The sequence below is a fragment of the Neodiprion pinetum genome, chromosome 3 (genome assembly GCF_021155775.2).
Source record: "Neodiprion pinetum isolate iyNeoPine1 chromosome 3, iyNeoPine1.2, whole genome shotgun sequence".
NCBI classification, from domain to species: Eukaryota; Metazoa; Arthropoda; class Insecta; order Hymenoptera; family Diprionidae; genus Neodiprion; species Neodiprion pinetum.
Genome location: NC_060234.1, coordinates 411,091 through 437,892, shown reverse-complemented (window position 1 = coordinate 437,892; position 26,802 = coordinate 411,091). Strand labels below are relative to the sequence as shown.

The 26,802-nt window shown below is 37.5% G+C and overlaps 4 protein-coding genes across 17 annotated transcripts in view; 2 read left to right on the top strand and 2 right to left on the bottom strand.

Annotated features, from left to right (window-relative positions):
- The window catches only part of LOC124213543 (leucine-rich repeat and transmembrane domain-containing protein 2), a 29,151-nt gene extending 17,043 nt beyond the window's left edge, over positions 1-12,108 (bottom strand). Inside the window, exon 1 of the mRNA XM_046614937.2 lies at positions 11,183-12,108. Within this exon, the coding sequence (XP_046470893.1) occupies positions 11,183-11,224 (42 nt within the window). The 5' untranslated portion in view covers positions 11,225-12,108. The remainder of the gene's footprint in view (positions 1-11,182) is intronic.
- On the top strand, positions 134-10,552 carry LOC124213546 (mid1-interacting protein 1A). 2 transcript variants are annotated; one of them, XM_046614942.2, is made up of 2 exons: positions 134-475; positions 7,316-10,552. In XM_046614942.2, the coding sequence occupies exons 1-2, from the start codon at positions 432-434 to the stop codon at positions 7,917-7,919; spliced, it is 648 nt and encodes a 215-aa protein (XP_046470898.1). In that variant the 5' UTR covers positions 134-431; the 3' UTR covers positions 7,920-10,552. The 2 variants fall into 2 exon arrangements, with proteins under 2 accessions (XP_046470898.1, XP_046470897.1); XM_046614941.2 differs by lacking the exon at positions 134-475 and adding an exon at positions 2,049-2,173.
- Positions 12,109-12,251: 143 nt separating the features above from the next.
- Positions 12,252-18,033, bottom strand: LOC124213538 (SH2 ankyrin repeat kinase). 2 transcript variants are annotated; one of them, XM_046614919.2, is made up of 14 exons: positions 17,704-18,033; positions 16,270-16,407; positions 15,986-16,149; positions 15,718-15,903; positions 15,286-15,370; positions 15,001-15,159; positions 14,711-14,916; positions 14,411-14,575; positions 14,122-14,329; positions 13,788-14,035; positions 13,588-13,696; positions 13,341-13,509; positions 13,038-13,164; positions 12,252-12,959 (listed from the first exon to the last, which is right to left on the bottom strand). In XM_046614919.2, the coding sequence occupies exons 1-14, from the start codon at positions 17,720-17,722 to the stop codon at positions 12,762-12,764; spliced, it is 2,181 nt and encodes a 726-aa protein (XP_046470875.1). In that variant the 5' UTR covers positions 17,723-18,033; the 3' UTR covers positions 12,252-12,761. The 2 variants fall into 2 exon arrangements, with proteins under 2 accessions (XP_046470875.1, XP_046470874.1); XM_046614918.2 differs by lacking the exon at positions 17,704-18,033 and adding an exon at positions 17,472-17,625.
- Positions 17,722-26,790, top strand: LOC124213547 (single-pass membrane and coiled-coil domain-containing protein 4 homolog). 12 transcript variants are annotated; one of them, XR_011176773.1, is made up of 7 exons: positions 18,429-18,969; positions 20,180-20,322; positions 20,471-20,536; positions 21,300-21,436; positions 22,157-22,201; positions 22,945-23,062; positions 24,960-25,914. XR_011176773.1 is itself a non-coding variant. In XM_069134768.1 (6 exons), the coding sequence occupies exons 3-6, from the start codon at positions 20,481-20,483 to the stop codon at positions 25,080-25,082; spliced, it is 342 nt and encodes a 113-aa protein (XP_068990869.1). In that variant the 5' UTR covers positions 17,722-17,839; positions 20,180-20,322; positions 20,471-20,480; the 3' UTR covers positions 25,083-25,914. The 12 variants fall into 12 exon arrangements, 8 of the variants coding, with proteins under 8 accessions (XP_068990869.1, XP_068990868.1, XP_068990865.1 ...); XR_011176770.1 differs by having other exon boundaries at positions 18,430-18,969; positions 21,300-21,605; positions 22,948-23,062; XR_011176772.1 differs by having other exon boundaries at positions 18,430-18,969; positions 21,300-21,605.
- The last annotated feature ends 12 nt before the right edge of the window (positions 26,791-26,802 follow it).

Here is a 26,802-nt window from a genome sequence, read left to right as displayed (position 1 = left end):
ACAGGCCCAGCGACGCGCGACGCATGCGCGTTAGACCGAAATTCGTTCAAAACGGATTGTTAGTTCGCAAAGAGAGCGGCGCGTGTCGATCGCGGCTGCCGGAGCCCCTCCGCCTCCACCATTGTTGATATAAGGGAGGCGATTCGGCGAGTCTGGTCACCTTTCGAGTCGCAGTCTCACAGCGTTCACCTCGGCGTCCGCACAAGTCGCCGCGTTGCGTTCATTCACAGTTGTCTCACTTCGACGCGTATGCAGTTGTAGAGAGATATACGGTAACCACCGCATCGATCGAACTCGATACGAATATACGAACTTGCGGTGTCCAACAGCGATAACCGCCCACCTACGTGTGTATACCGTGCATAGAAAGTAAGAGAAGTAAAAGTGTGATTTGTACGGTGTGTGACCATCCTTCGATCAGTATAATCGTCATGAATTCCTACGGAGAGCTGTCGAGCAACGTGGAGACGAGCAGGTCAGTTTGTTTCTCAAGCCTTGATAATTTCCTTCGAAGATCGAATCGACGACATCCTTCTCCACCACCGCACCTAACTTCTCTTGGTACATAACTGCTCCGCGGCATCGTTCTCTCTAACTTTTAACCAACCTCGTCACCGAATCCCTTGGGCAAATCGGAACGCTCGGATAATATCGGCATAAATCTTACGCGTCAGACGCCACCATCCGTCATCCGTAGGTTGAGGGGTTAGGATAAGGCCAGTTAGTAGTTCTGCTACTGCAGCCATTTCTCTGTCTCGTATTTGTGTTACGAAGCTGTCCGAGCTTACGTGTGTTGGCCTTTTTTTCATACCGATGAAACATTTTGATCGGAACGCTTTCGTTCTACGTACGTACGTCAAGTAGTTATTTATTTGTTTTCTTTTTTTCTGCTAAAATTTGTACTCTACATGGATTGACTGCGACTGAAATTGTTCCACCCAATGACCAAGGGCGGTGGTAACCGGAGTGCGTCATCGTCGTCGACGACTGATCGCATGACAGATAAGTTTCCACGGTTACGTTTTCTCACCGCAGACTTAGCTCAACGTCATTCGGATCCTCGAGAAATTGGAAATTAACGTAACGCGTCTCCTCACCGTTGAAAATTTGTATTGTAACGATCCGTTCCCTCTAATGCCTTTTTAACTATCCTGTAATTAACGCAAGGTTAAAATTCAATGTTTTATAGCCGTAAAAAAAAGGATTAACCCCCCCCCCCCACTTTATTCATATTTTTACCAATCTCTTAGTATCATTCTCGCGACTTTTGACGCCACTATTTTCATACATTTCATCTCAGTTCTCTTTCCGCATTGCTCCGTCACCTTCATCCTCTCCTTTTCCCGTAAACAAAATCTAGTCTCCTCTTTTTTCCTCTGCCTCTCGGATCCAGCAGCAGCAGTCTTACAAGAGCAACGTGGCTATGAATTATACAAGTGTAGGAAGTAATTGTAGCAACGATGTGACAGATCCGCGTGTATGAATGGAGGGGTATATTTGTAAATTTGAATATAATATCATTTCGTTATCCTCGGGCCGGTTTCATCACTTTGTTTTTCTGCTTATTTCGCACACACCTACGAGCCTCAGAGATCTGGGATAATCTCCACTTGCGAGATTTAATCATCAATCGCCTCAAAATATACGTCAGCGTTTCGCACGCGTGTAATAATCTCCGTCCAGCGATGGTTGGTTCATTTTTTCTCCTATTTCTCATTTTTTCTACGAACAGTGACGTACAGTACGCGTACTTTATAGCAGCGAGACCCTCGTGCAGTTACCGCTCAAGTATCGATGTCACGTAGCCCAGTTGTTAGGGGCAGCAGCCTACCTCACGATCAACCAACCAACCAATCGTTCGTTCGCTTACAATCAAGAACGACGACGATTATGTCATATCCAATGTCGAAACGAATCTCTGCGTCTCGACGCTATCTGTGATTATCATCGACTGATATGGCCAATTTTCGAATAATTATTACATACAACGACGCGTTTGTACTTGGCACTTTCTAGAAAATTACTAATTTCATCAGTTGTAATCAATGAATCGTAGGTGTTTCAAGAAAATATCGGTTGATAAGAATATATCAGAAGGAATTCCTGCATCTTCAACTTCTTTACGTACCTGTGACGGAAGAAAAGTAATTATCCGCAGCTGTGCGGATGAAAAGTACGTAAAAGCACACGGCAAATGAAACCGTAGAATAAATAGATATAGAATACGCCATGATTCGTGACTGACGTAGTCGTGACACACTTTGCAGTTCGCTCATCCTCAGCTATAATGGCAAACTACATACTACGGCGGTGCACGTGTACTTTATTACAGTATTATATCCATTATACATAATATTGACATTTTCGCTATCTTCGACGACACAAAATTTTGCTTGATTATAAGATTTTTGCATCACGTGCCGTATAGCTTGGAATTTGACTTGAACGATATGCATACTTGAAGCGGCATCGTGTCTTCGATCAAGAGAGTGAAGTTCGTAAGGTTAACGTAACGATTTTTTTTCTTAATTATTATTTCGAAACTGTAGGATCGTCTCAAATTGAGTAATGTATTTTTAAAAAGCAGCGTGTATTCAGATTTTAGAAGTTAAACTCGTTTAAAGTCGTTCTAAATATTGAGAAACATGATTTTAGTTTCAATATTTCATTACATTAACGTTACTAACTTCAATCTGGTCGTCAATTGTGATTGTACACGAGCCGACGGTATGGCAGAGAGATTGATAGATCGATCTTCGATGTCTAGCAAGTGTAGGCTAGACGTGGCTTACAATTAGACTGATACGACAACAGCTATAACGATAATAATCCCCGATGATATCCTTTCGTTTCAACCGCTGCCCGCGGGATCGTTACGTCTGTGGACCGATGATCAAATTTCTTCATTTTATTTATAAACTTCTTCGTGTTTTAGATTCATAGAGAGACGCATGTGTTGTTATGTAACGCACAGGCACACATAGATACATATACGTATGTTCACGTGACAAATTATATAGATTCCCGTATTGTTGACAAAAATCGCGACTTGTTTCCATTTTGTGTACATATATTATACATTGATATGTGTACATATAAGAGAGAGAGATAACAATACCTAAACCTCGGGTGTGTAGTAAATGGTGAGGCCCTTATTATCCGTAACAATAACAATTGTCAGAATATGGAATTATTACTCGATACAGGAACTCGCGGTTTTTTGAACAATCCATCGCGTATTGCGTGGTGTGAAATGACGATGGGGAATATATCACCCGTTTGTGAGAAAAGAATGGGAAAAAAGTCCGTATATAACATATAATGTGAATAGAAAGAAAGGACGAAGAAGCTTTCTCTTTACACTCTTTTGTGTAACTTCATACAGCACGAAACTCTTTACTATCCCCCCCCATATCGGGCCATTATGCGGTACCGACATTTCTAAATTAGTTTCCATATATTTTCTTCTTTTTTTTTTCTAACAATACCTGACTGTAATTGTGTACATCAGAAATATAATCCTCAATCAATGAATGCGCCGTGTCACGTCTTCCAAGGAGAACAATCCATTTCAAGCCATTTGCACTGCTCTCACATACGAATTCGAAGACCCGCGAGTTAATGAGATGCATATTTATTTATCCGCATCTAAATTGAGGACAAAGTATATAAAAATTGATTCTCTTGATTTCCACGCAAGTATTAGGAAGGGTATATGTCATAATAAACAAAGACGATCATCGGATTTTACGCTGCCGGCCACGTGGCTATAAATAACAATCCCGATGCATTTTCACTCGCGCTCGTTTGAGTATTCACGGAATCAGCTGAATACATGTATGGAAATGAACGTAGCCGTTGACTTTACGTGGACAAAGAAGTTTTAAATTTATTTTCGGGAAATTTCACCGCAGTATAATCCCGGACATCTTTTTTCCTTATAACGATATCCGCGTGTCATCATTATTACACAACCTCTCTCCGCGAATATTGTTACGCCTGATTATTGTAGCCTTGATATCCGTACGGCGAAATATAATAAATTGGGAGATTAAAAGAGAAAAGGAAAATAAAATGTCAAGTTACACGGGTGCCGTGCATGTTGTTAATGCTAGGGTACGTTCACTTCGCTGTATTTACTGGCGTCGAGTCGTTTTCTGCGTTGTTGAGAGTCGCTTTTTTCAAGCGGAGTGAAAGGAGTAGAAGAGGGAAGAAAAAACGACGATAAAAATGAACCAGGTTATCGACGAAAAGAAAATAGAAAACGTCACGGGGGAACGCGGGTGGGGAGGCGGTGTAACGAACCCCGATAATCCCCCTGAGAAATATAGAAATATTTCATAAAGTGACGAGAAAACTCGCGACGATATTGCAAAAAGAAAGCGACAGGGTGGAAGAAAAAACGACGATAAATAATAGAACCCACGTTTTCTTTCTCCGTTGCATCAAATTTCGTGGAAATTGTAAGCGGTCATTTTTCGTCAAACTGGAAGTTTGGTTGTGTACATACGTACGTACATGCATGAAATTCCCGAAATTGGAATAACGCGCGAATCACAAGCGAGCAATCTTCCTTAATTCAACTAATTGTACAACCTGATTGAGAAAAAAAATCTGCAAATACTCGCAAGATCAAAGGATCAACTTCTGCTTCGTAACGCGATACTCGTAATTCATTAACGGCGAGCCATTATAGGTTAATCCATAGCCTTGGAAATATTAGAGTTGCCATGTAGTGGCCATGAGAGGATTTTCGCACATGGCATAAACGTGTGTACGATATAATTATATTCACAGACAGATTTCACTACGCGTAATTCACAACCAGAGTCCCGTAGGCATGCATATGAACACCGTAATGAACACAAATTCCAGCTTCCGTTAAAAGAGCTACACAGCTTCTGCGAGTATAAGGTATACCTATTTATGCCTATAACAGTACATACCCAAGGACCGAAGACGCCAAGTAGTCCGTGACTGGCGGCGCTTCGTCTCCACAGTTTTGTAATAATTATCGATATCTACACGTTGAAAAACTCGCGTTGCATAAGGCGCCGGCCGTCTACCTATCTACCTTCCTATCGATCTATCTATCTATCTGTTCGCGCTTCGTTGTCCCCACGTGTATTCATACATATAGGTAGGTGTTCAATGGTATATCCATTTCTGGTGTACACCGCAGATTTCTATTCGGTTGCCTTGCGCCTTTGGGAAATTTTCACTGCCCGTTTCATGCCGCCGTCGCATTAGTTGCGATGTATAATTGAAAAGAGTTACTCATTTAGGTTTGTTCAATAAGCACAAATGTATGTTGTTAGTATTATTATCATCAACCCCTTAGGCCTGTATACGCATAAAATAGTTTGTTACGCATGATAATCAACGACTCCTCCGACCAGGCATAAACGATAAATTGTTAACCAAATGATTTACGCAAGAAATTTGCCCTTAAGAATTTAAGGCTATGCATACGGGGAATGACGTAAGTTATGATACGCACTCTCTCATCGTCAGGCAGTACGTGCCCGCTTTGTAGACTAATGTTCACTCAAAACCAGCCTCTCTCTCTCTCTCTCTCTCTCTCTCTCTCTCTCTCTCTCTCTCTCTCTCTCTCTCTCTCTCTCTCTCTCTCGCGCCTATATTTTGGGCAAACTATGGTGCGTGCAAATATCACTCGACCTTGCATTCATCGGGCTTCACTCACTCGCGTGTGCTCTCTCTCTCTCTCTCTCTCTCTCTCTATCCATGGGGTAAACGAAGGCGTGTGCCCACTATTCACGTACTCTATTCAATATTCTATCTACGTTACACAGTGCAGACGCTATGACAACACAAGTACAAGTTGACAATTCGTAGGTATACGCAATAACATCGTCACCGGCACAAATACAATAAACCCTTTGAGTCATACATCATTGTGCTGAGTCAACTTTTACAAGAAGATAGTATTATATGGTTTTTCGGGTCGCTGATTATGATTCTGAAATTGGGTTTTGAAAATTCGATGTGGCAGATCCAATTACTTGGAATTTATATGTATACGCGTAGAGGGGTAACTTTCTCGGAAATGAATTATTACTTCAATTTTTGCAATGTTTTTCAATCAATTTGTTTCTAACAATGATAATGTACATTATATCGCAATAATTACTCCCGAGTTTATTACGATATAATCGATATCAAAGGGTTAAAGTCAACTTACACATTATACGTACATACATGCAGGTTTTTCGAAACTGAACTCGATAATCGATTAAAGAATAGAGGCAAAATAAGGTGGCATCGTCACCTTGTCCTGATTACACGCTCACGATGGTAGTAGTTTCGGAAAAAGAAATTGAAAAAGGAGGACGGGAATCACCTACAGCGGACAGCGGAACTGTATCGAGGACTTATCTGTGCCGTTATATCGCGTTGGTGTCATTAGCTGGTCAGACAAACGTAATCGCATAAGTCGTGAGCTCGTCGCGCAAAAGTGATAACTCACAATCAGCTTTTCTCGCATTACATCTGCCATGTACAGTGTTGATTTTATAACTTGCGCCCCGCCGTCTGAATACAATCTTTAAAGTTCTAAAGGCCATTGTTACACGCGGTCAGTTCGTGATGGCGATTACCCACGGTGATACGAGATACCTGTACGAAAATCTATGTAACGTTGACGCGCATGCATAGGTGTGATGATAAAATATCGTGAATCGATAGGCCGACTTCCTTCCATCCAGCTATGAATGCATCCACTTACTACTAGAGCGTTGAGTACAAGACTTTATCCATGAAATAGGAATAATGGGTATCTCAAGAATTAGCAGTCATGGATTTAAGTTACCTCGTTTGTTTAGTTATTATTTAATTAATCAATTAAGGGAGGTTGATTGGCTGTGATAAACGATGACCTTTGCCTCAATGGCGACTCGAACTCTCCAGTTTTCAATCGTAACCTAACGTTTATAGTACCAGTAATTTCACGTATCTGTGGGGGCATTTTAATAATAATAATAATAATAATAATAATAATGTTTATTCGCGGGAAAAACTCTTTTACAATTAAATATAATATATGTATATATGTGTGTGACACTTTTAACTGATTTTATAAATTTTAATCATTACTGGATGTATGAGGGATTCTACTTCATACACGAATCATTGAGCGAAAATGAAAAATTCGGACGATCCAGAAACGAACGTAGATATTAACGTAAACGGTTGCATTCCAATTACAACCGATCATGTTTATTTTGAAATTGTAACTTGAAAAGATTTAAGTAGGGAGAGTGTTAGAACTAAAATTTTCCCAACAATTTTGTTACAGGACAAGTCTGCGACGCCTGGCGAGGCATGAAGAGACGGAATTCAGCAATGCCAGCATCCTAAACAGTATGGAAAAGTTTGTGAGGACGGTGAACGAGATGGAAGAGACGATCCTGGTGCCAAGCAGGCTGCTAGACTTAGCGGTCGGGGATTCCAACGACACCGTGTCGATGAAGGGAAAGGGTGGCTCGTCGATAAAAGATGCGATGGCAAACACAGACCTCTATCAACTTTACAACATCGTGAACAAGGTTAAGGTGGAGCTTTTGTGGTCCCAGGAATCCCAGGAAGAATTGAAGAACGCAACTACAGCTACCAGCGAAAGACTAGCAGTTGGTCACGTACGACGTCCCAGCACCACATCTATGCAAAGCATCCACAGTGCAGCTTCGATAATCAGCTCAAGCTCGGACTCGGATTCTGATACAGGTATAGAAAATGATTCTGGTATGGAAAGCGAAGAGCCCAGCGATCGTCTGGCTAACATCGCCGCGGACAACTTCAGGCGCCATTTGAGGGGTCTCCACAATAGCATTCACCAAATGACTGAGGCTGCCACCTATCTGACTCTCCGTTACCAAGCCGATGTCGGTGGGGCAGTTTGATTCTCTTAATATGTTGTTATTGTTGTTGTTGTTGTTGTTGTCATTATTATAATTATTATTATTATTATTTCAATTTTAATATTATTCGTCGTTGTATCGTATGAATGTGTATGTCTACGTAGTTGTATCCGATGGTGCTTGAAGCGCCAGTACGTATGTACGGTAGATGGTTCATTTCGACCGTCAACTCAAGGCATTCGCTGTTTTACAACTTTTGAAATATCCACCATTGAATATAATACTATAATTGGATGAAGAAAAGAGGAAAGAAAAAAGGATTTACAAAGATTAGTTCGACATTATAAATTCCAATGATTTATTTTTTATATATTTTCTATTTATTATTTCATATAGTCTTTCACGGATCTTATCCGATGTTGAATTGTCCAAATTTTATCATTCGGTTTATTGTTTTCGTAGATATTTCATCGCTCCTACTTAACAAGTTAAACACACCGACATGAGTTCAATTTAAAACTTGTAAAATCGTTAGTGCCTTTGCGAGGATATAGTTGTTCTATGTTTGCGTTATTTACAAACAAAAATTAGCTTACTATGAAGAGAAATTGTTTACTGATACACTTGTTTTCATCATTTGATATAAATACTACACGTTGGCAGTCTGCGTTCATCTACTTAGCGGTTAATATTTAATTTCATTACGTATTATTCATGGCTTTTCCTCGAAGACACAGAAAAATGATGACAAACGCAAAGAAAGAAATCGGAAAACCGCACACACACACAAACACACACCAAAATGCATTAATTTATGAAGAATAACATGTATATCAAAGTTTCATAGGTCATACGTGCAAGTCATACTTTTGAAATCTGTCACGTTGAGATCATTGAAACAGAACTTCTGTATTCTACCCTTGGAGCTGTTTTCATTAGAACCTGTCAATATAATCATAAAAAATACAATTTCCGCTTTTGTTTTTCTTTTTTTTATATCTCATTCCATGTTAACGTTTATCAGTCAACTCAAGTTCATACTTGAAAAATGATACCAATTTATATAAATTGGGAAAAATAAAAAAGAGTTATGATAAGAAGGAAATCCATGAAACTTTCATATTTAGCCATGTTTGTTGCCCCATCTACCTCAAGCTTATAAATCAGAGGTTAAAAGTCTAATAAAAACAATGAAATAAAGTCTAAAAAGTTGTCCGTCAATATTTCTGTATCTATTGAAATGCATATTTAATATCGATAATACAAGCTGTATGACTTTGTTTCTTCTTTTCGTCAACTTCTACCTGTACACGATGTCCTAAGAAAGAAAATAAAATGAACAATTCCGATTTGGACTTGTGAGGAAAACAAAACTGTCAAAGTTTGAATTTCAAGAAAATAATGGGTAGCACAGGGTTGGTGGGTCTAACAAACTTTTAAATGTATGCAATTCGTTAATTTTCACCTTTAGGTTTTGAATGTATGAACGACTACGTAGATTTTGAACAACTGCATTTCATTCAACTGCAAGCAGGATATTGACATTTCCATTCAGTTATTTTGCTCCCCAATGAGCAAAATATCGGTTTTGTTGAATAATTGAGTCAAGATCTCTATAAACCATAAAAGGAGGGTTCCGTCTCATCGATTGATTTTCACAAATTCCAACCTGTTGTCAGTACATGCTATACATATACGTTATTAATTCAAATTCTTCATGTGATTATAATAATAATAATTTCATAAGTGAGAGAATTAACGTATTGTAAATAAGGTTAGGGTATATTATTATAATATGATCATTATTTATTTTTTATCGCATTATTATTTTTTAAGTAAGAGAACGTAAATTGTAAACATATATGTATACACTATATGTATACATTATATGCTTATAATACGACTATTGTTTTGCGCAGGCATTCTTGCATATTGATATGAAAATTTGAACTTCGATCTTTTACGCAAGCAAACATGACATATATATTCAAAAGCATTTTTTTTTTATATTCATTCAATACTTTCATTTATCTTATTTCGTCAACCTAATTGTAAGCTTTAATTAATTAATCATTAACTATGCTTGGTGTCAATAATGACAATGACGTTATTTAAAATTTATCATGTAAAGAAAGTTTCGGATTACCGTACCAACTACTTATATTTATCATTTTCTATGTGAAAGCCTGTGCATAAAAATTTATATTAGAGCAAAGATCGAACTGTTGTTGCAGCGTACCGTTATTTGATTTTATTTATTTTCTTTTTGTTTGATTGAAATATTTATGACCTCTTTCTTTTGCTCTTGTATATAATTTGTATATATGAACATGTAATATATAAATCACCTAAGTAGGTACATTACAACGTCACACTATTCTACCTTTTATACAAATTTAATTACATACACGAAATTCTGCTTTTCTGTCAAATGTATAATTTAAAAAGCAAGAACAAAATAAAACAGGGAAAGAACACCGCATATGAAACAGCATCCGATTACACGTCGAGAGATAAAATACGTGTAACGATTATCGATAACTACATGCATAAATGTGTCCGGTACTGTTCGCGGTTAGACGAATTGTCAAGTTTTCTCTAACACTTAAAGCTAAACAAAATATGTTCATTTCAACACGAATTTTAAAAGTATAATAAATGTTATGTAGATTTTACACTATGACGAAACTTCATTTCAGAATCCTACTCGTCTTTTACTTATGTCAATTTTCCATATCATTATTTCGCTGACCCTCGCTACAGCTAAAAGATCTCTTGAAGTCTTACTTAAATATTATAATTATAAGATTCAGTATTACATTCATCGTTGCATGCTTTTAAATAGCTTGCCAGCGTTATTTACTCTACAGGATCAACATCTCGCAAGATTGAAGTTAGTAACGTTATCGTAATGAAACATTGGGAAAATAATCACTATTGTCTTAATTTTACAATGATTTTTAAGGAACTAAGATTTCTTAATACGGGTGTTTTATTTTATTACGATTTATTGAATTTCAGATAATTGCAAAATCGCGAAATACAGGTCTTTCTTCAGCATGAATCGTTACGATAACGTTACTAACTTAAGTATGATAAGATCTCGTCATTAGAATGTCGGAGCGTTCTTGATTAATCGGAGCTTCAGGTACACTCCGTATTCCAAAAAATTTGCTGGCAATTATTTCATTTGGCTCTGTTCAGCGAACGAGGCCGACTTTCGAGGATGACATACGTCGTCTAGTTAATCGTTCACGTATGTAGACGGATAAGAGGCATAAGCAGTTACGAATCATGCGACTTACCGGAGTCGTAACTCGTCGATGATCCTGCATCCTCAACTCCATGATATTCCGTAATCCATGCGTAATCCATAAATTCACATTATCATTTCACTTCACGCACACTAGCAAAAACTAAACCTGGGACTTGTTCTTTTGTCTCTTTTATACAGGCGAACAGAAACAAAGCACTGTCGATATGACGCGGCAGAATCCCGCCGAAAGTGAATCGTTGCAAGGTTCAGTCAATAGATAGGTCGATACCTAGATTATTTTTATCATTACTCACATGCAGTTAATGCTCATTTGCATAAAAACCGCCTATCATCAACCTCACAATTACCCTCAGTAGCAAATCTCTGAAAAATGACGAAAATTAACTCGGAATCGAGTCGTAAAATAAAGATTACCACGTTATCGGTCGATCATTCTAATAATTTTTTCCGAATTCGTTCGTTACGCAGCGAACGCGTACACAAGGTGTATCCTTCAGGTGCCTTCAAAACGTCATAAACCCTTCAATACAATAGAATCCGATATTTCGTAGACAAACATTGTCGGAAAGATGTCTTATTACCCCCGAAAAAGATCCGAGATCGTTGTATTGCGCAACTCTTTCACGATTCGAAAACTCTCATCACATGCACTTTAGTCACACCAACCACCCAAAACTTGTGTATTAACTCAACTAACGATTTTTTACACAGTATTTCACGTGGACCTGACGATAACCATTTTTATACACATACAATTAAGGATTTACAGCGAAGCGGACAGGGAAGACGTAATGCCCGGGTGTCGGCTACACCAACACTGATTTCAAACTACATTCGATGCAACAGTGTTTTGTTTAACGTTTCTTCCTTCGATATATCGTTCGGCCAAGTTGAGACGCATCAATCCGCAACTTCTCTCCAATGAATTCAAACTTCAACAGTTCAACCATGAATCAGACATACGTATAAAAATAATTACCTCACCCTAGCTCTAATCGTTGACTGGCTGTAATTGAACTGATACATTTCATTTAATTTCCTTGGGATGATGGATACACTGTCGAATGAAACAATACAAATCAGAAAATCGATCAAGATGGCCGAGAAACAGTCTTTTATTTTACAAATTTTGTAAAATATTTAGATGAATACCATCAATTAGCAATTTCTCGTTTTTTTTAACAATTCCTTTTTTTTTTTTTCCAAACGGCCAACTTCACTTTGAAATAAGTTAGCACTTGTTATTAAATTTATATTTTCAGCAATACCACTATCGCTTTCAACTTAATTTATAATTCGAGAAAGAATCATTTGAATACAAAGATTACAGTCTTAAAGAAAGTATAGAAAATTTCAGGTCTTATATGGTATAATGTGTACAAAGTTAAAAAATCGTCTAGTAATCGTCAGATTACGTATCTTATTATTTACAAAACTATTACACGTCTGATAGATCGTCTGAATTAAACGCTTACCATTTTTATAACTGCGTGGTCTCATATTTTACTGCAAAATCGACCTATTGTCGTATAATATAATTAATATAACGTTAAAAATACATAGGGCTAAAATAAAATATACTAATTTCTTCCGCAAACATGTTGAAATCAGCTGATATCGACAGCGGCAATAAGCTCTTTGATGTTAGTGTACTCGGGATCACTGCTAAATATTTCCAAGAGTTCGGCAAAGTTCGGGCGATCCACGGCTGAGTATGACCAGCAGCGTTTCATTACCGTGTAAATATGCTCCGGACATTTATCCGGTTTTTCAAGACGTTCGCCATTCTCGACCAGTTGAATTACCTACAACCATGGAGAAAGTAATAGTCACATCAATTTTCTTGAACGATCCTTTTTATCGTTTAATGAAAGTAAACTTACATCTACTCCGCGTCGATCTCCGTACGGCTGATCTCCGTAAGAAAACATTTCCCACAGCGTAACCCCAAAACTCCATACATCGCTTGCGTTAGAAAATGTACCGAAGTTGTATGATTCCGGGGCATACCTGGTGATGGTCAAAATTTCAAAGAATTGAGATCAAAGGTAAAAAACTGGTGATCAATATTTTATATTTCAGTAGAAATAATAAATACAGATACACGAGTGACCATATCGTCATCATCGTCCAATGACTTTTGGCACATATTTGTATGTGTAAGGCATCAGAATTTTAAGAGTTACCACTTTATTGGCCATTTTCCACCCTCGCTAGCTCTGTAGTAATCGTTGGAACCAAACGTTCGTGAAAGTCCAAAGTCACTGATCTTGGCTTGATGTCTGGAAGCAAGTAGAATATTTCGTGCAGCCAAATCCCTATGCACAAGTCGGAGTTCCTCCACGTACTTCATACCTGAAAGAATACTATAGCGTTTAAAAGTTGAGACACCAACTGGTCGACATTATACCAGTGAAAAATGCGTTTCCTCACCACAAGCAATCTGCGATGCCCATATTTTCAGTTCGTAGTTCGGGTTTACTCGGTCGGGAAATTCTAGAAGATATGCCAGCATCGAGCCGAGTGGAACTAATTCTTGAACCTGAAATACAGGTAAAATTGTTTCCACAACTTGCTAGTGCTACAGATATCAGGTACAAATTAATCAAAAATTTAAATACATTCAATTATACCATGAGCAAGGGTGGTCCTAAGGAAAGCCCGATGAGCCTGACTATGCAATGATGGTTGAGAGACATCATAACGCGCGCCTCTCTCAGAAATTCGGCACGAGTGGCTTCGCTGTGAGATTCGTGAAGTGTCTTGATTGCAACTGGTTCCCGAACACCTGTCGGAGCATCATACACTCCTTCGTAGACTGATCCGAATTCACCTTCGCCAAGGACGCCTCCAAGGATCAAATTTTCTCCCGGAATGAACTCTGCGAATATAAATTCACTTGAATGCATTGGAATACATTGCTGTATGCGAAAAAAACTACGATCCAATCACTGAAATATGCATTACCTTGGATTTCCCGTGCTTCTGAATTCAAATTAGCATCAAAGTTTGTCTCATTAGCCGTGACTGGGATATTGTAAGATGAAGATTCGTCAATGTCAATATTTTGAACAGAGTCAGGCTGAGTTGAAAAAGATGTGGTCTCTAGTAGTGTTGCATCTCTAGAAAATTTGCCTCTCTTAGCCGTTGACTGTCTCGATTTATTGAGTGTGTTCTATCAAAGAAAACATATTTTCACGAACGAAGAGACAATACAAAACGCCTGCACGCTCTTCCTCAGTTAATTTCTACTCACCCCATTAAATATAGACGAAGGCATTTCAGGAACCGGTGGTCTTGGTATTGGAGCAATAGGATGAAGCAGAGGCCCAGGGAGGCCATCGGGCATACACTGATAATATTCTACGACGTGTTCCAGGGAAACGAGGTAGGGGCCATTATCAATAAACAACAAGTCCCCCTGTACTAATGCAATAGAACATTAAAATAACGTGAAGAATGAAAATGGGCGAAAACACAAGCCAAGGTTACATCTAAAACTGCGTAATGATAAATACTTTAAGAATACAATGTACGTGCAATAAGCATGGCTGACCTTTCTTTGTATTTGGAAATGGTACGCTTGCTTGTGGTACATAACTGTGAGTACGTAACCACCGCGGTGACGATCGCTAAACCGAACTAAAAATGATCCGTCAACGTCACCATGTTTGTGTAAAAGAGCGACTGCCTCGGTTCTATCTAGTGTTCCGTGGTACCAATTGCAGCGTTTTTCTTTTGGAGCAGGTCCCTGATAATCGCCTGAAGAAAATAAGCGGTAACCAAATAATTTATGGCTAACATTGTTGACTTTTAAATATTTCTCACAATACCCTAACAACTTACACAACAGCTTTGCACATTCCACATGACCGTTTCGCTTAGCAAGATCAGCCGGTATATCATCTTCCATAGTGCGAGGATTGACGGGCGCGTTCATGGAAAGTAATACTTGTATCACCGTATTGTGTCCCCTACTAGCTGCTTCATGCAGAGGAACCATACCTGAAAAATATGCTAATAGAGTGGAGTATTTCGATCTTTCTATACTTATTTTATGAACAAAACCGTTCTTATCAGTGTTATCGAATAGTCAATGAAGTATTTAGTATACATGCCACCAGGACTTACCTGTCTTTGTGTTTCTTGCCTGAATATTTGCTCCACCCGTTATTAGTATTCGAACGGTACTTGGTAAATTACTTTGACATGCATACTGAAACGCAACACAAAAAAGAAACCAAGAGTAACAACGTGAGAACACAAAATAATGAACCAGGTGATTTGGAAAACTATCGAAAACGAACATCAAGTACTGAGTGTATAATGACACAAACTAAAAATCACAATACCAATATGAAATTTATTGAACAAGAGGTAAAGTGTGAATATTCACAAAGGTACAGTGTAAAAATGTATAATAACTATCTTGGGATGGTAAGAATCGTTAATAATTCTTATCAAAATTGTGACGGAAATGAAACATGTAAGGGTGACAACAGCTCTACAGATGAAAAAAAAAAAAAAACAATCAAATCCCACTCCACATTATTTCAGACTCACGTGTAGGGGTGTATAGCCAGCAGAATCCCTGCAATTAACGCTGGCTTTATTTTGAATCAGTTTTCGAAGAATTTCATCCGCTCCGTTCATTGCTGCTAAATGTACAGCAGTTTGACCCAGTTGATTTTTGGCATCCAGACTTCTATACCCGCACTTCAGCAGCTCTGAGACTATAGTGTAATTTCTCTGTACGGAATTTATAGAAGTGTTCAATATCATCGACAAGCACTGATAAATGAATAAACTAGTAGTAGCTAGTTAATTCTACCTGAACAGTCGCTCTGTGAAGAAGGTTCGTTCGTCCATGCCGCCTGGTATCGTGGGGTGGCGGTTTACCAATGCGAGGGTTGCGCAAAACCGTTTCAAGACCATGATGACTATCTTGATAATATTCGATCAGAGTATCCAACCCATGAATTGTTGTTTCATCATCTGTTGGTGTTTCATAAAAAATTAACCAAACTGCGACAAAAATTATAAGAATACATATGGAATGTGTAAATCGGTAGGTAGATAATCTTTACGATTGTCGAGTCGCAGCATGTTACTTACCTATTGAGAAAAAAGCATCCTCCTCATGTTTCCTAATTTGATAATGAATCACTTCACCATTGTGGAGAACAGATAAGACGTAATCCCCCAAGGACGAGCTACTGTTTCTTACTAAAAATGTGCCATCCTCTGTTCCTTCTGAAAAATTAATATTATCAGAAAAGGGATAAGCACAAGACAACTTCTTTTTTCTTCTTTCACTATTATTCCAATTTCAATAACCATTAACACATTATTACAATTAAAACTTCAAATCACACAAAAGGATTTTATAAAAACAAACAAAGTTGATACACTGTACTTTTTATTGAATCTCTCAAAAAAACATCTCTTTGAACACTCACTATGATTTATAATATACAAAGAGGTGCAAATCATTACGAGGTTCGATACTGACACATAGAATAAATGGAATAAAAGATGTTCAGTGTTCACGGAACAACAGGACGCCAAATGATGACCATAAATCACCAGTAAATTAACTAAGGTACCACATGCAAAAAGTACAATTACAACATCTATCGATTTCAATACAACAAATTGCTAAATTCTCTAAATGGCATCACTGAGGGTGTACGTACATGCGAGTGTTGAAAAATTGTTTACAAACTTGGTTAGAAAATTGACTCAGTGGCAAGGGGTATTTTCAAACAAATTTTGTTGATAACTACACATGGATAACCATGAAGTATATGACATTAGGTCGGAAGCTTACAAAGTCGAAGCCGTCTCAACCAAGTCTGACATTAGTGTTTCCGAGCTTTGGTACTCTGGGTATGTTTCAAGACGCCGAAAAGCTAGACATTTTTCACAAGCTGCAAGTGAAATTTGAACGTAAGAAAATGAGACAGAGATTATAAAACACACTGGGTCTCGTTCCTTCTGTTAAAAATGTTTCGAGACGAGCAGTAAAGTATCAAACATTCAACAAAACAGGTTAGAAGAATAAAATATATATATTAAGTTGCGTGAGTTTAGTTGAGGAGCAAATAAATAATATCCTGATTCTGAATTAAGTTGAAACAATAGTGTAACATGGAAGATAAAATGGCCAAAGAGCATTGTTGTGACATATCCAAGGAGGGCGATCGATGATGCAAATCGATGCAAATCACTATCCGTTAAATGCCGAGTAACGTTTTACGCACGTAGGCATAAAAACGTATGCACACTTAATAATCCACAAATAAATTCCGCATTACCTTCCTTCAACATATTTTCCGCATCTTGACGAGAAAGATCTTCGTGATACCACGCTATGTTTTCCTCGCTGCCCATTCTTAGGGTGTTTTCCAAGTACAATAATACTACACACACGCATGCACGAACGACGGACACAATATGATGTTCATTAATTCATAACGCAGATCGTGTAGTGTTACGACGGTGGTAATGTACAAACTGACAAACGATCCGTTCAAATATAATACATACGTAGCGTGAACGGTAACATTTTACACCAGTTGTCCAGTGATTCATCGAAGTAACAATGATTAATTTGATATTTCAGTTTCGATACTCATGAACCTCATGAACAAGTAACGTCGCGTTTATCCAACACAGTCCATAGGTATGAACGTGTCTACTGCCAGCCAGTTAACACTCTGAAGGCTGAAGGAATCTGTATGTATGCACGAAGGTATGCACGCGGGTGTGTAAGAATACGCAAATGCGTCCGTACAGTCTATGAAGGCTTACTTCGTGCCTACGTGAAGTAGCCTTTGACCTTCGAATTACTTGAAAACTTTCTACGCCAAAAATTGCTACCGATGCTATTATTTATTACTCACTTCTAGTCGGTTTTCGAGATAGGAAAATTTGATAATTGCTACTAATTGCTCCTGAATCGCTAGTAAACGCTCCGCAAATCTCGTAATTTGATCTCTCATAGTTTTCGAGAAAACTGGGACAAGAAGGAGAGACTGGCTTGGAAGTTACGTCCAAGAGCGGCGGATTCGAAATAGTATCCGGAACAAATTATGTTGATTCGGTCCAATCGACAATCGCATCTCAAGTTGCTCCTCGATTTCTTTTCAATTATCTACCAATTTCGTCATATGCTCCCTCACAGTTTATAGAAATGTCGGCAAAACGGCACGAACTCGTCGCGTGGCAGAGGGTTGGCTGGGCTGAGTTCAGAAGCCTTACCCGAGTGAACTCGGATATCATACTGTCTCTGTCTAACACATGAGATTAAACAAAGACACAGCGATACCGAGTCACTCGAGTAAGGTTTCTGAACTCAGCCCTGAAGTTCTAGCGGGTCGGCTGGATGTTATTAGCAGTGTTGCCAACGCGGATTGCCGTAATCCCGCCAAAAACCGTTAGACTCGTCTGAATTATTTCCCATCAAAAATCACCGGACCAGCTACGTTTTCGGCCAAAAAGAAACACCACACTTCGAAAACCGAATTTGACAAAGCGATCAAGAGGCGTACATACAACCCAACTAAAAGGAAAACGACCAGATTTAGCGGGAATACCACCAGGTTGGCAACACTGCTCTGTCGTTCTTTTTTGGTTCTTACCACGTCCTTACTTACATCGGGGTCGTATTTCAAATTTCTGCAAATTGCGTTCGGACGAGCTTGTAAAAATATAACAATCAATATGTTATTTGAACATCTGGGGCGACCCATTAAATTCCATCTAGTGAACGTGAGTGATAAAGAAAAACTTGAATTAAGCCGGCTCATAACGGTGAGTGTGTTTTGCGTAATACAAAATTCAATAATAAATTCAAATGTTCAGCAAAAATTGAGCATCATGTTGCAGTTCCCAAGTAACTTTTCCCCGTACAGCGTCGTAGCTCATTATTTTGACTTGTCCAAATCAACACTTGACTCGATTCAGAAATCTCCTCAAATTCGCAACCGTCAGATTGTATAAACTTTCTACAACAGTAATTATCGTACAACAAGCACATCTTGGACATTCGGAATTATTTTGAAATATGTTCAGCTTCAACAGTTTCTTCTGCAATTGTCACATAAATTTAACCTTCACAAATAAATCCGAGGAACAGTTTCCAGTCAGCGATTACGTTCATCGGTCAATGATCATTTGCAATTTTAGTCCCAAACTTCAATTAGTTCTAAGATATGTCGGAGGACCCTTTGGAACTCACCGCATCAAAACAATGATAGAAACGCTTTGGCATTGGTAATAGCAAACCGTAATCTTCCATCAAGGAGCTTTCCCTGAATCTGAGCAAGCTACTTGTAGATGACAGACACTGATTTCTGGACCAACGTGAAATCTGTTGTGTATCATTTAATTGTTAAGAATAATCACGTTTATAGTCTATTTGGAAGTCTAAATTTCTAACACGTAATGGAATTTATTGAGGATACATTGCGAATCTTTCTGTTCTAAATGTTGAAATTTTGATGCAATTTTAATGTTTTTGTAATCATTTTGCTCGTTGATCTGATCCCTATGAGTTGATGTACAAATTATGCTGGAGAACATTAGAATCAGATCAAAACATGAGAGTTTAACCATTTAGAAAGATCCAATTATAAAACATTTTCTCAATTTGGTGGTACGTTAGCTTGTGTTGGCTAAAGTTGCTCGGATTTAATTCTCTTACTTAGTCAGAGTGTTGTTTTATTCGTGTTTACCATCATCGGCACAAATAATGTTGCTGGAGATATTTTAATTAGTCTTTTTTCTTTTCCTAATTATTAATTTGATTCATCCAGTCAACACATCCTTATGAATGCATCGTTTGAATTGTTTATACAAGAGTCCTTGCACTTTTCCTATGATCCTCAAAGAGCCTCCAGAAAGGGACATTTTTTTCCTGTTTTTATCAGTTACAACCAAATTCAAATAACAATGAATACAGTTTTAGATCACCTGCAGTGTACTTTTCTTAAATCATGCTTCAAGAATAACAATGTTTCAGGCCAATGGAGGAGTCGTATCTGAAAACTCATTGATAAAATTTACTATCAGAAATCCTCATGTAGGAAACGAGGAAGTATATCATGTGAATTTCATACACAATTGCGTGAAGCAAAACAAGATCTTGGACATAACGAAATATAGGTAAAATAACTAATACTGAATAATTTGTTTTTTCCAAATCCAAGTTCCATTTTTATCCTTTCCAAGAATAGTCAATGCATGCAAACTGTCTTTTCGGTACAGTTTCCTCATACAACTTGTACATTTTCTATTATGTTGCATAATCTAGGCACGGAGCCATGGGGATTGGGTGTCCAATGAGCCAGTTCTTGAGAGGAAGCACATCCTGCATGGTGTAAGTTGCTATGGGGCAGTTTTTTTTACATAGTCAACGGTTTTTGAGTACAATCATAAAGTGGAGTGCCTATTGTATTTGTTACACTGAAAAACGTTGCTACGAAAAAAAAAAAAATCTCACATATACATTTCAACGCATTCACCGACCTTTTCTACCATTTTCCAATAACGCTGAAAATGTTGCACTCTGAATTACGTGAAAACGACTTCATCGATTTGGATAAAAGTTGAATGAAAAATCGAGCATTGACTAGAGACGATCCGTGCAATTTTCTAAACCTTTAGGACTTCTGGTTATTGCATAGCAAGTTTTTCAAATTTGTAAGCATTATTTCATATAACTAGTAAATTCCAGTGAAATAGTTCGACAAATTTCAATGAAGTTTTCATGATAAATCAAGTATTTGGTAGAGTGTTGGAAAGTCTTGAAACTCATACCAAGTCTGGTTACATATGGAGCAGTAGTTCATACCATTTTGACCTGGGTCTGAACTTTGACCTCTCGGATTGGGCCCGCGATTTTTGATATGATTTTTCTCACTTGGAAAGCACTCCGTAACTTTTTTTAGACTTTTTTTTTACTTGGTTTGAATTTCCCATGAAATACTCTAGTATATAGGTTTGATATTCTTTATCGCGAGACAGTACTTACTGGAAATGATTGGATATTAAGATATTAAGTAAGATCTGCGCTCAACTGTCGATGCTTTGTTCGCAATGATTTTGAACTTTGATAAAATAACTCATTTTCAATTTATCAGTCCTAAGTCGGCACGATTCATCGCCGATGACACATTGGAGCCTTCTGTGTAATCTCTCTGGCAGTTGGCAGTCTTACGCTCGTTCTCGTTCGTTTACGCAATACTGCGAGCAGAGCATCGTGAGCAGGACCTTTGAGGTAACTGCGCAGATGGGACGCATCCTTACTCAAACGAACTGCAGACTGCACCGCAGTCGCTTTCGCAGGCGGATTAAACTAACTACATTTGCTCTAGTCACTGCGTAAACGAATGCACCCAGCAGGCATACGTGAAACAATGACGATAAAATTCCATTTGTTCATTAAGGTATTTTTCTAAAAATGCCCGCTAAGTATACCTAACTCCGAGTTTTGTTTTATTTTGTCACTAACCAAGTTTAACCGAATACGTAAATATAAATTTAAGTTTCGCAAGACTATTGGCTATGTATCTAGCCTCATCGAGAGTTCCGCAGTTCATGAAACCAATTTGAAATAGTCTAATAATTATGTCTAATTTGTATGTTTTTACTTATTTATGACTATGGAACACATGGCCGTAATTTTCATCCATTATATTATACGAATTGAATCAGTGTCCAAAAAATTTCCTTCACAATGTGACTATATACAGTTATATTTATATTGTAACAAAACAGTTCTTTTCTCGAAATTCATAAATTTATGCTGAAATTCATATCGCCGACATCGCTTGTTGAAAAATCTGTAAGAAACAACAATTTTCAGTTCTTCCATGTTTTCGTCGAATATTGTAGAAATTATTTTACCAGGGGAATTATTGTTCAGCATGAAAAGTTCTGCAGGAGGAGAATAAACCAGACAATATTTGCTTAATAATTTATGTTTCTGTCCTTGCAGTGATTCTGATGCGTCAGAGGCAAGACCTGACCTTCTTCTAAGATCGTAAGTAATACTCGTTCGACATGAAAAACATCATTTATTCACCAGTGATTGTTGTATTTTTCAAATTTCATTTTAGTAAGAACAAACTCTGTCCCAGTAATAAAATTTTACCATCGAATAGAAGACGACGTCGTCCCAAGTAATTTGATACTTGACATTTTATAATTGTGTGGATTTATTTGAAATTAAAATTTGCCCATTCGCTTCACTTTATGCCACATTAGTAGAGACCAGAATGATCATATTCTGTCCTGAAAGCTGAGATTTTGGAGTGCATCTCTGGATTATTATGTTTTTTTAATTGGGTGGCTGAGCTTCATTTCATACAGATTCGTTCTTGTAAACTCCGGATCGACCTGTTTATTAATAATTATACCATTTTCATTTCTACATAAAACAGATGATATGCAAAGGAAATGAAGAACACGATGTTGTACCTAAGTAATGCATAATTTCACTTCATTCCTACCATCTTATCTGTAAAAAAAAATTGTCATTAATCTGCATTTTCATTTTGTACCCAAAGCTGTGTATTTCCGTTTTCGTAAGAAATGACATAGGTGCGGCCTGTTTGGTAACCACAACCAGAAATTTTTTTTGGCATATCATTTATCAGTTTCAGAATCAACATCACCGACCAAAATTTACTGCATATAAAGATACATCCCGATGCTTGTGTGATAGAAATCCGTTGATTTGACAAAGTTTACTTTATAACGTGCTTTTTATTTTTATGTTTCAAGCAGAAAGAACAATTTTCGGACCTGGGAAAAGCAAAAAATGGTGAATTACCTAATCGAAAACAACTTGATCAGCCAAGCACGCGGCAATAGAGTCTGGAAGCGGATGATCGATAAAGGGGTAAGCAAGGAATATATTGTTCGTCAAGTGTTTCCCACTATTTTAAGTAATAATCTGTGTGGTAGGATCAGATTCTGCCTGTGGTAACCTCAATCGAAAGTACCAGAATTACACTTGGCAGATATCATGTTTTGGAGATATAGTAATTTAAGAAGTAAGCAAATACTGATGCTTTCACCAGATAAAAATAGGGCGATAAATTTACACACGAAACTAATGTTTCGGGTTTAAAGAGGTTCCGCAGTTTTGCCGAAGGTTATACCAAAATTCTCAAACAACAAAGGCTTGTTGATTAATTTCAATCTCAGCAAGTTGATGTTAAAGTTTCACGAATCTCAGAGATTTTGGTTGCAAATCTAATTCAAAGCTTATAGTGCCGTATTCGAAGAAGCTCCTCTCCCCAAAATTTTATGAGTGATTTTATAACACCTTTTATACTTTTGTACCTTAGTGATTAGGAGTCTACAAGCTTGGGCGGTATTGCCGATTTGTTTAGTGATCACTTCGCAAGTGTATATGATGCTAGAGCTCTGGCTAATATCGAGCAACCAATCTGGTTGTCTCCGACCAGTATTTTCACAAGTACAAATAGAAAAGAATTTTCAACACTGGGGATGGTGATAAATTTAAGATTACCTTTTATGGCGATAAGAATAACTCTGCCGGGGGATTTTTGACTCGTGAATACTGATCTATCACACCTGACTACGTTATAATTTACTAAGCCTAGTTCAGAGTCTTGATATCGTCGGTAAGCCAGGTTTTCCTGATTCGCAGATATTATTAAGAGGGGATTTGATCACAAGTTTCAGTCTGACTCTGTATCCACAGATATGGTCAAAGCATTCGATAAAGCTAACCGCTCACTTTTGCTAGGTAACAAACATTTCAGGACGATTATGTACTTGACAACGCGACCCTGCTGCGTGCTACCAAGATTAAAGAGTTGACATCATGGCTCGTATACGTTTTGTTCGTGATCGAACTCTAAAGATAATACACTTTGTCACAACAATAGCTAAAGACTTTGAAATGCTGATCCATGCAAACTGCAACAAGTTCATTACGGACAGGCTAGGGAACTTGTCCAATGATCACTCTGACCGACTCTACTTATTTCGATTTTCTATCTGTAGGTTCATAGAACACTCTGCAGGTGCAGGGTGTTGACTTTCGAGTAGGCTTTGACTTACTGTTATGCTAATTTATAATATTTGTTCGGTTATACTTACTTTGGCTTTTATCTTTAATCTCTCTTCTGTAGTATTGATATCTTTTATTTTCCAAGTCTATACTGTGGCCTGCATCACTTGTTTCTCTTTTTTCTATCGTCTTTGTAAGTGGGAGAAATATTGTGAAAAATGAGTAAATAAATAAATAACTGATCTTCTCCACATATAAATATTCTGGTTAGATTGAAGTTTTCTTTTGAACGGAGTGAATTATACGAAATAAAATTTTTCGCGGGTATCGAATCTCCTTAACTTGTGAACGATGTATCTTATGTCGAAAATGCAATAGGCATAATGTTTTAGAATTTTATTTCCAACAAAACAGTCAACTTAAACATTTTTTACACAAGCCGTTATAGTTATCAAGTAATTAACGCCGAATTACAATTAAAACAATCAATTTATCGAACCAATTTTATGTTTTTAAATTATTTCCTTAACGCTGTTTCTGAAGAAAAATTTTCAAATAATACAATCGGTCAATGAAACTAAATACTTCAGAATATTAAAATGCCAACTATTAGCCATTGCTACATATTCTACATTTTTCGGCAAACTATACACGATATTTCTTTTACATTGTGATCATCCTAAATTTGGTATGTGTCAAACGTTGTAGATATCTAGACCATTACAGTGAATGATTAAGTATATTTTGGGTTCAGCTGCTGAAACACAGGACCTTTCACTCCCTCAACAACCACTTTCGGAAATACATGCTGCCAAACATTCATCTCTATAAAATGGATAGCAAGAGCCTCGCAAAGTTCCTACGTCTTAAAATGTAGCTTTCATCGTATCCAATAAAAAGACTTGTCTTTTTTCTGCGTTTGAAATATATTTGTTCATTCTTTCTAAGCAATCCCCCAATAACAGTGGCTGCGTTCCTCATGTCCATGTTTTAAATGCCATCTCAGACCAGACACGACTTGAATTTTCATCATAGATTTCTTACGTTTTGATTTGATTCTGGAGCTGAACATGAATTATTATGTCGCTAGAATACACCTGGCGAAAATTTTAGCATGAACACACATTTCATTTAGTTATTTGCATGAAAAATCTTTATTTAAGAAAGACGATCGACGGGGAAGGTGATTGACTGGCAAATTGCAAAATTATTTTCTTGCAATTCTGCACCGTTTCGACTGAGCCCAGCCAGTCATCATCAGGCTGATTATCTATATGTTGGCCTGCGATCTTCGAATTTCTTGAAAATTTTGCCACCAACAAACTCCTCCCAAATTACTCATAAATTGCTCTCTATTTTTTATTATTTGTTTCGACACGATTTTCGAGAAAATCGAATGGTCCAAGATTCCAAGTTATTTCCAGAGAACTCGGTCGGTACGCAGCGTTTGTATTTTAAATTCAAACTCTCCATACTGGCTAAGAGATGGCGGCTAACACACCGAAAGTCGTAGAATCACTCGCTCCAGACTTCATTCAGTTAGCTGTCCTTAGTAACCTCTAATCAATGACCGTTAGCTTCTTTCCATATGCCACCAGGAATTGTACATACGTGTGTGAATACCATACGTGTCAAATATCTGTCAGACACGTTGGATGCGTGCCGCGCTGGTTAGCTGACATATTTTGGACAATTCCAACTGATTATCGGTAAGAGAAGAGTAAATAAACTTTTTTCAAGTTGACGATTATATAGACATGGAGTAATGGTCAATGTTAAGTACATGAGTATTAGTCGGTAACTAATTAGCTTGTACCAAAGTAAGGGAATATACCTTACCTTTCGTTACAATTAGCAGCATGGTGTAGAGTATTATTGAACAGTATGTTTGTTGAAAGTTTTACTAACTCCTGTTTAGTGTGTAATTGAACAGTAGACCTTTGTTATTTATTTTTCCATTTAATTACAGGTAGAAATGCGGCAACTAAAGGGAAAAACTAAAGAAACTAATAAGCAGAAGAAAGAGCGAAGGAAAGAATTCGTTGAAAACAAACAACGATTATTCACCATTGTTCTACCGACGTTTGCTGCAATATTTCTACTCATCGTTGTATATGTGTATCTGAAAACACGTCCAAAGCCCGTAGACTATTAAAATTATGATATCTACAGAATAATAACATTATCTAAAATAGCTCTAAGGATTTTTTAAAAGGAACTTACAATTATAATCAATCTACATCTTGTTACACGATATGCGGTGTAACGAATGAATACATTATTTACATAATTTCAGAACATGAACGTATTTGAATGCTGAAATATCGATAAATATCAGATGTTTGTAAAAGATGTTTTGTGGATTTTAATAACCTGCACGATAGTAATATAAAATTGAAATTCCAAGTCAACTACCTGGATCTTCTGTCTTTACATATTCTCGGCCTAAGCGGATATCGAATTGTGAAATGAAAAGAACCGTCGTCAGCACAGTATTTTACTATAAATTTTATACGTAAGGTTACAGGGTCCAATTTAAATTGTAAGCATGAAGATTTAAATACAAATAAATTATTTCCCTACGATTTGATTTATTA

What these genes read in the sequence shown, in the direction of transcription:
- LOC124213546 (XM_046614942.2), top strand. Translation starts at nt 432, where the DNA reads ATGAATTCCTACGGAGAGCTGTCGAGCAACGTGGAGACGAGCAG. An exon ending in AGCAACGTGGAGACGAGCAG is followed by an intron (nt 476 to 7,315) that starts GTCAGTTTGTTT and finishes ATTTTGTTACAG; the next exon opens with GACAAGTCTGCGACGCCTGG.
- LOC124213547 (XM_046614945.2), top strand. Translation starts at nt 18,880, where the DNA reads ATGTTATTTGAACATCTGGGGCGACCCATTAAATTCCATCTAGTGAAC. An exon ending in AATTAAGCCGGCTCATAACG is followed by an intron (nt 18,970 to 20,179) that starts GTGAGTGTGTTT and finishes ACAATGTTTCAG; the next exon opens with GCCAATGGAGGAGTCGTATC. An exon ending in CCTGACCTTCTTCTAAGATC is followed by an intron (nt 22,202 to 22,944) that starts GTAAGTAATACT and finishes TTATGTTTCAAG; the next exon opens with CAGAAAGAACAATTTTCGGA.
- LOC124213538 (XM_046614918.2), bottom strand. Translation starts at nt 17,547, where the DNA reads ATGGGCAGCGAGGAAAACATAGCGTGGTATCACGAAGATCTTTCTCGT. An exon ending in GGAATGTGCAAAGCTGTTGT is followed by an intron (nt 14,917 to 15,000) that starts GTAAGTTGTTAG and finishes TATTTTCTTCAG; the next exon opens with GCGATTATCAGGGACCTGCT. An exon ending in AGAAGCACGGGAAATCCAAG is followed by an intron (nt 14,036 to 14,121) that starts GTAATGCATATT and finishes TTATATTCGCAG; the next exon opens with AGTTCATTCCGGGAGAAAAT.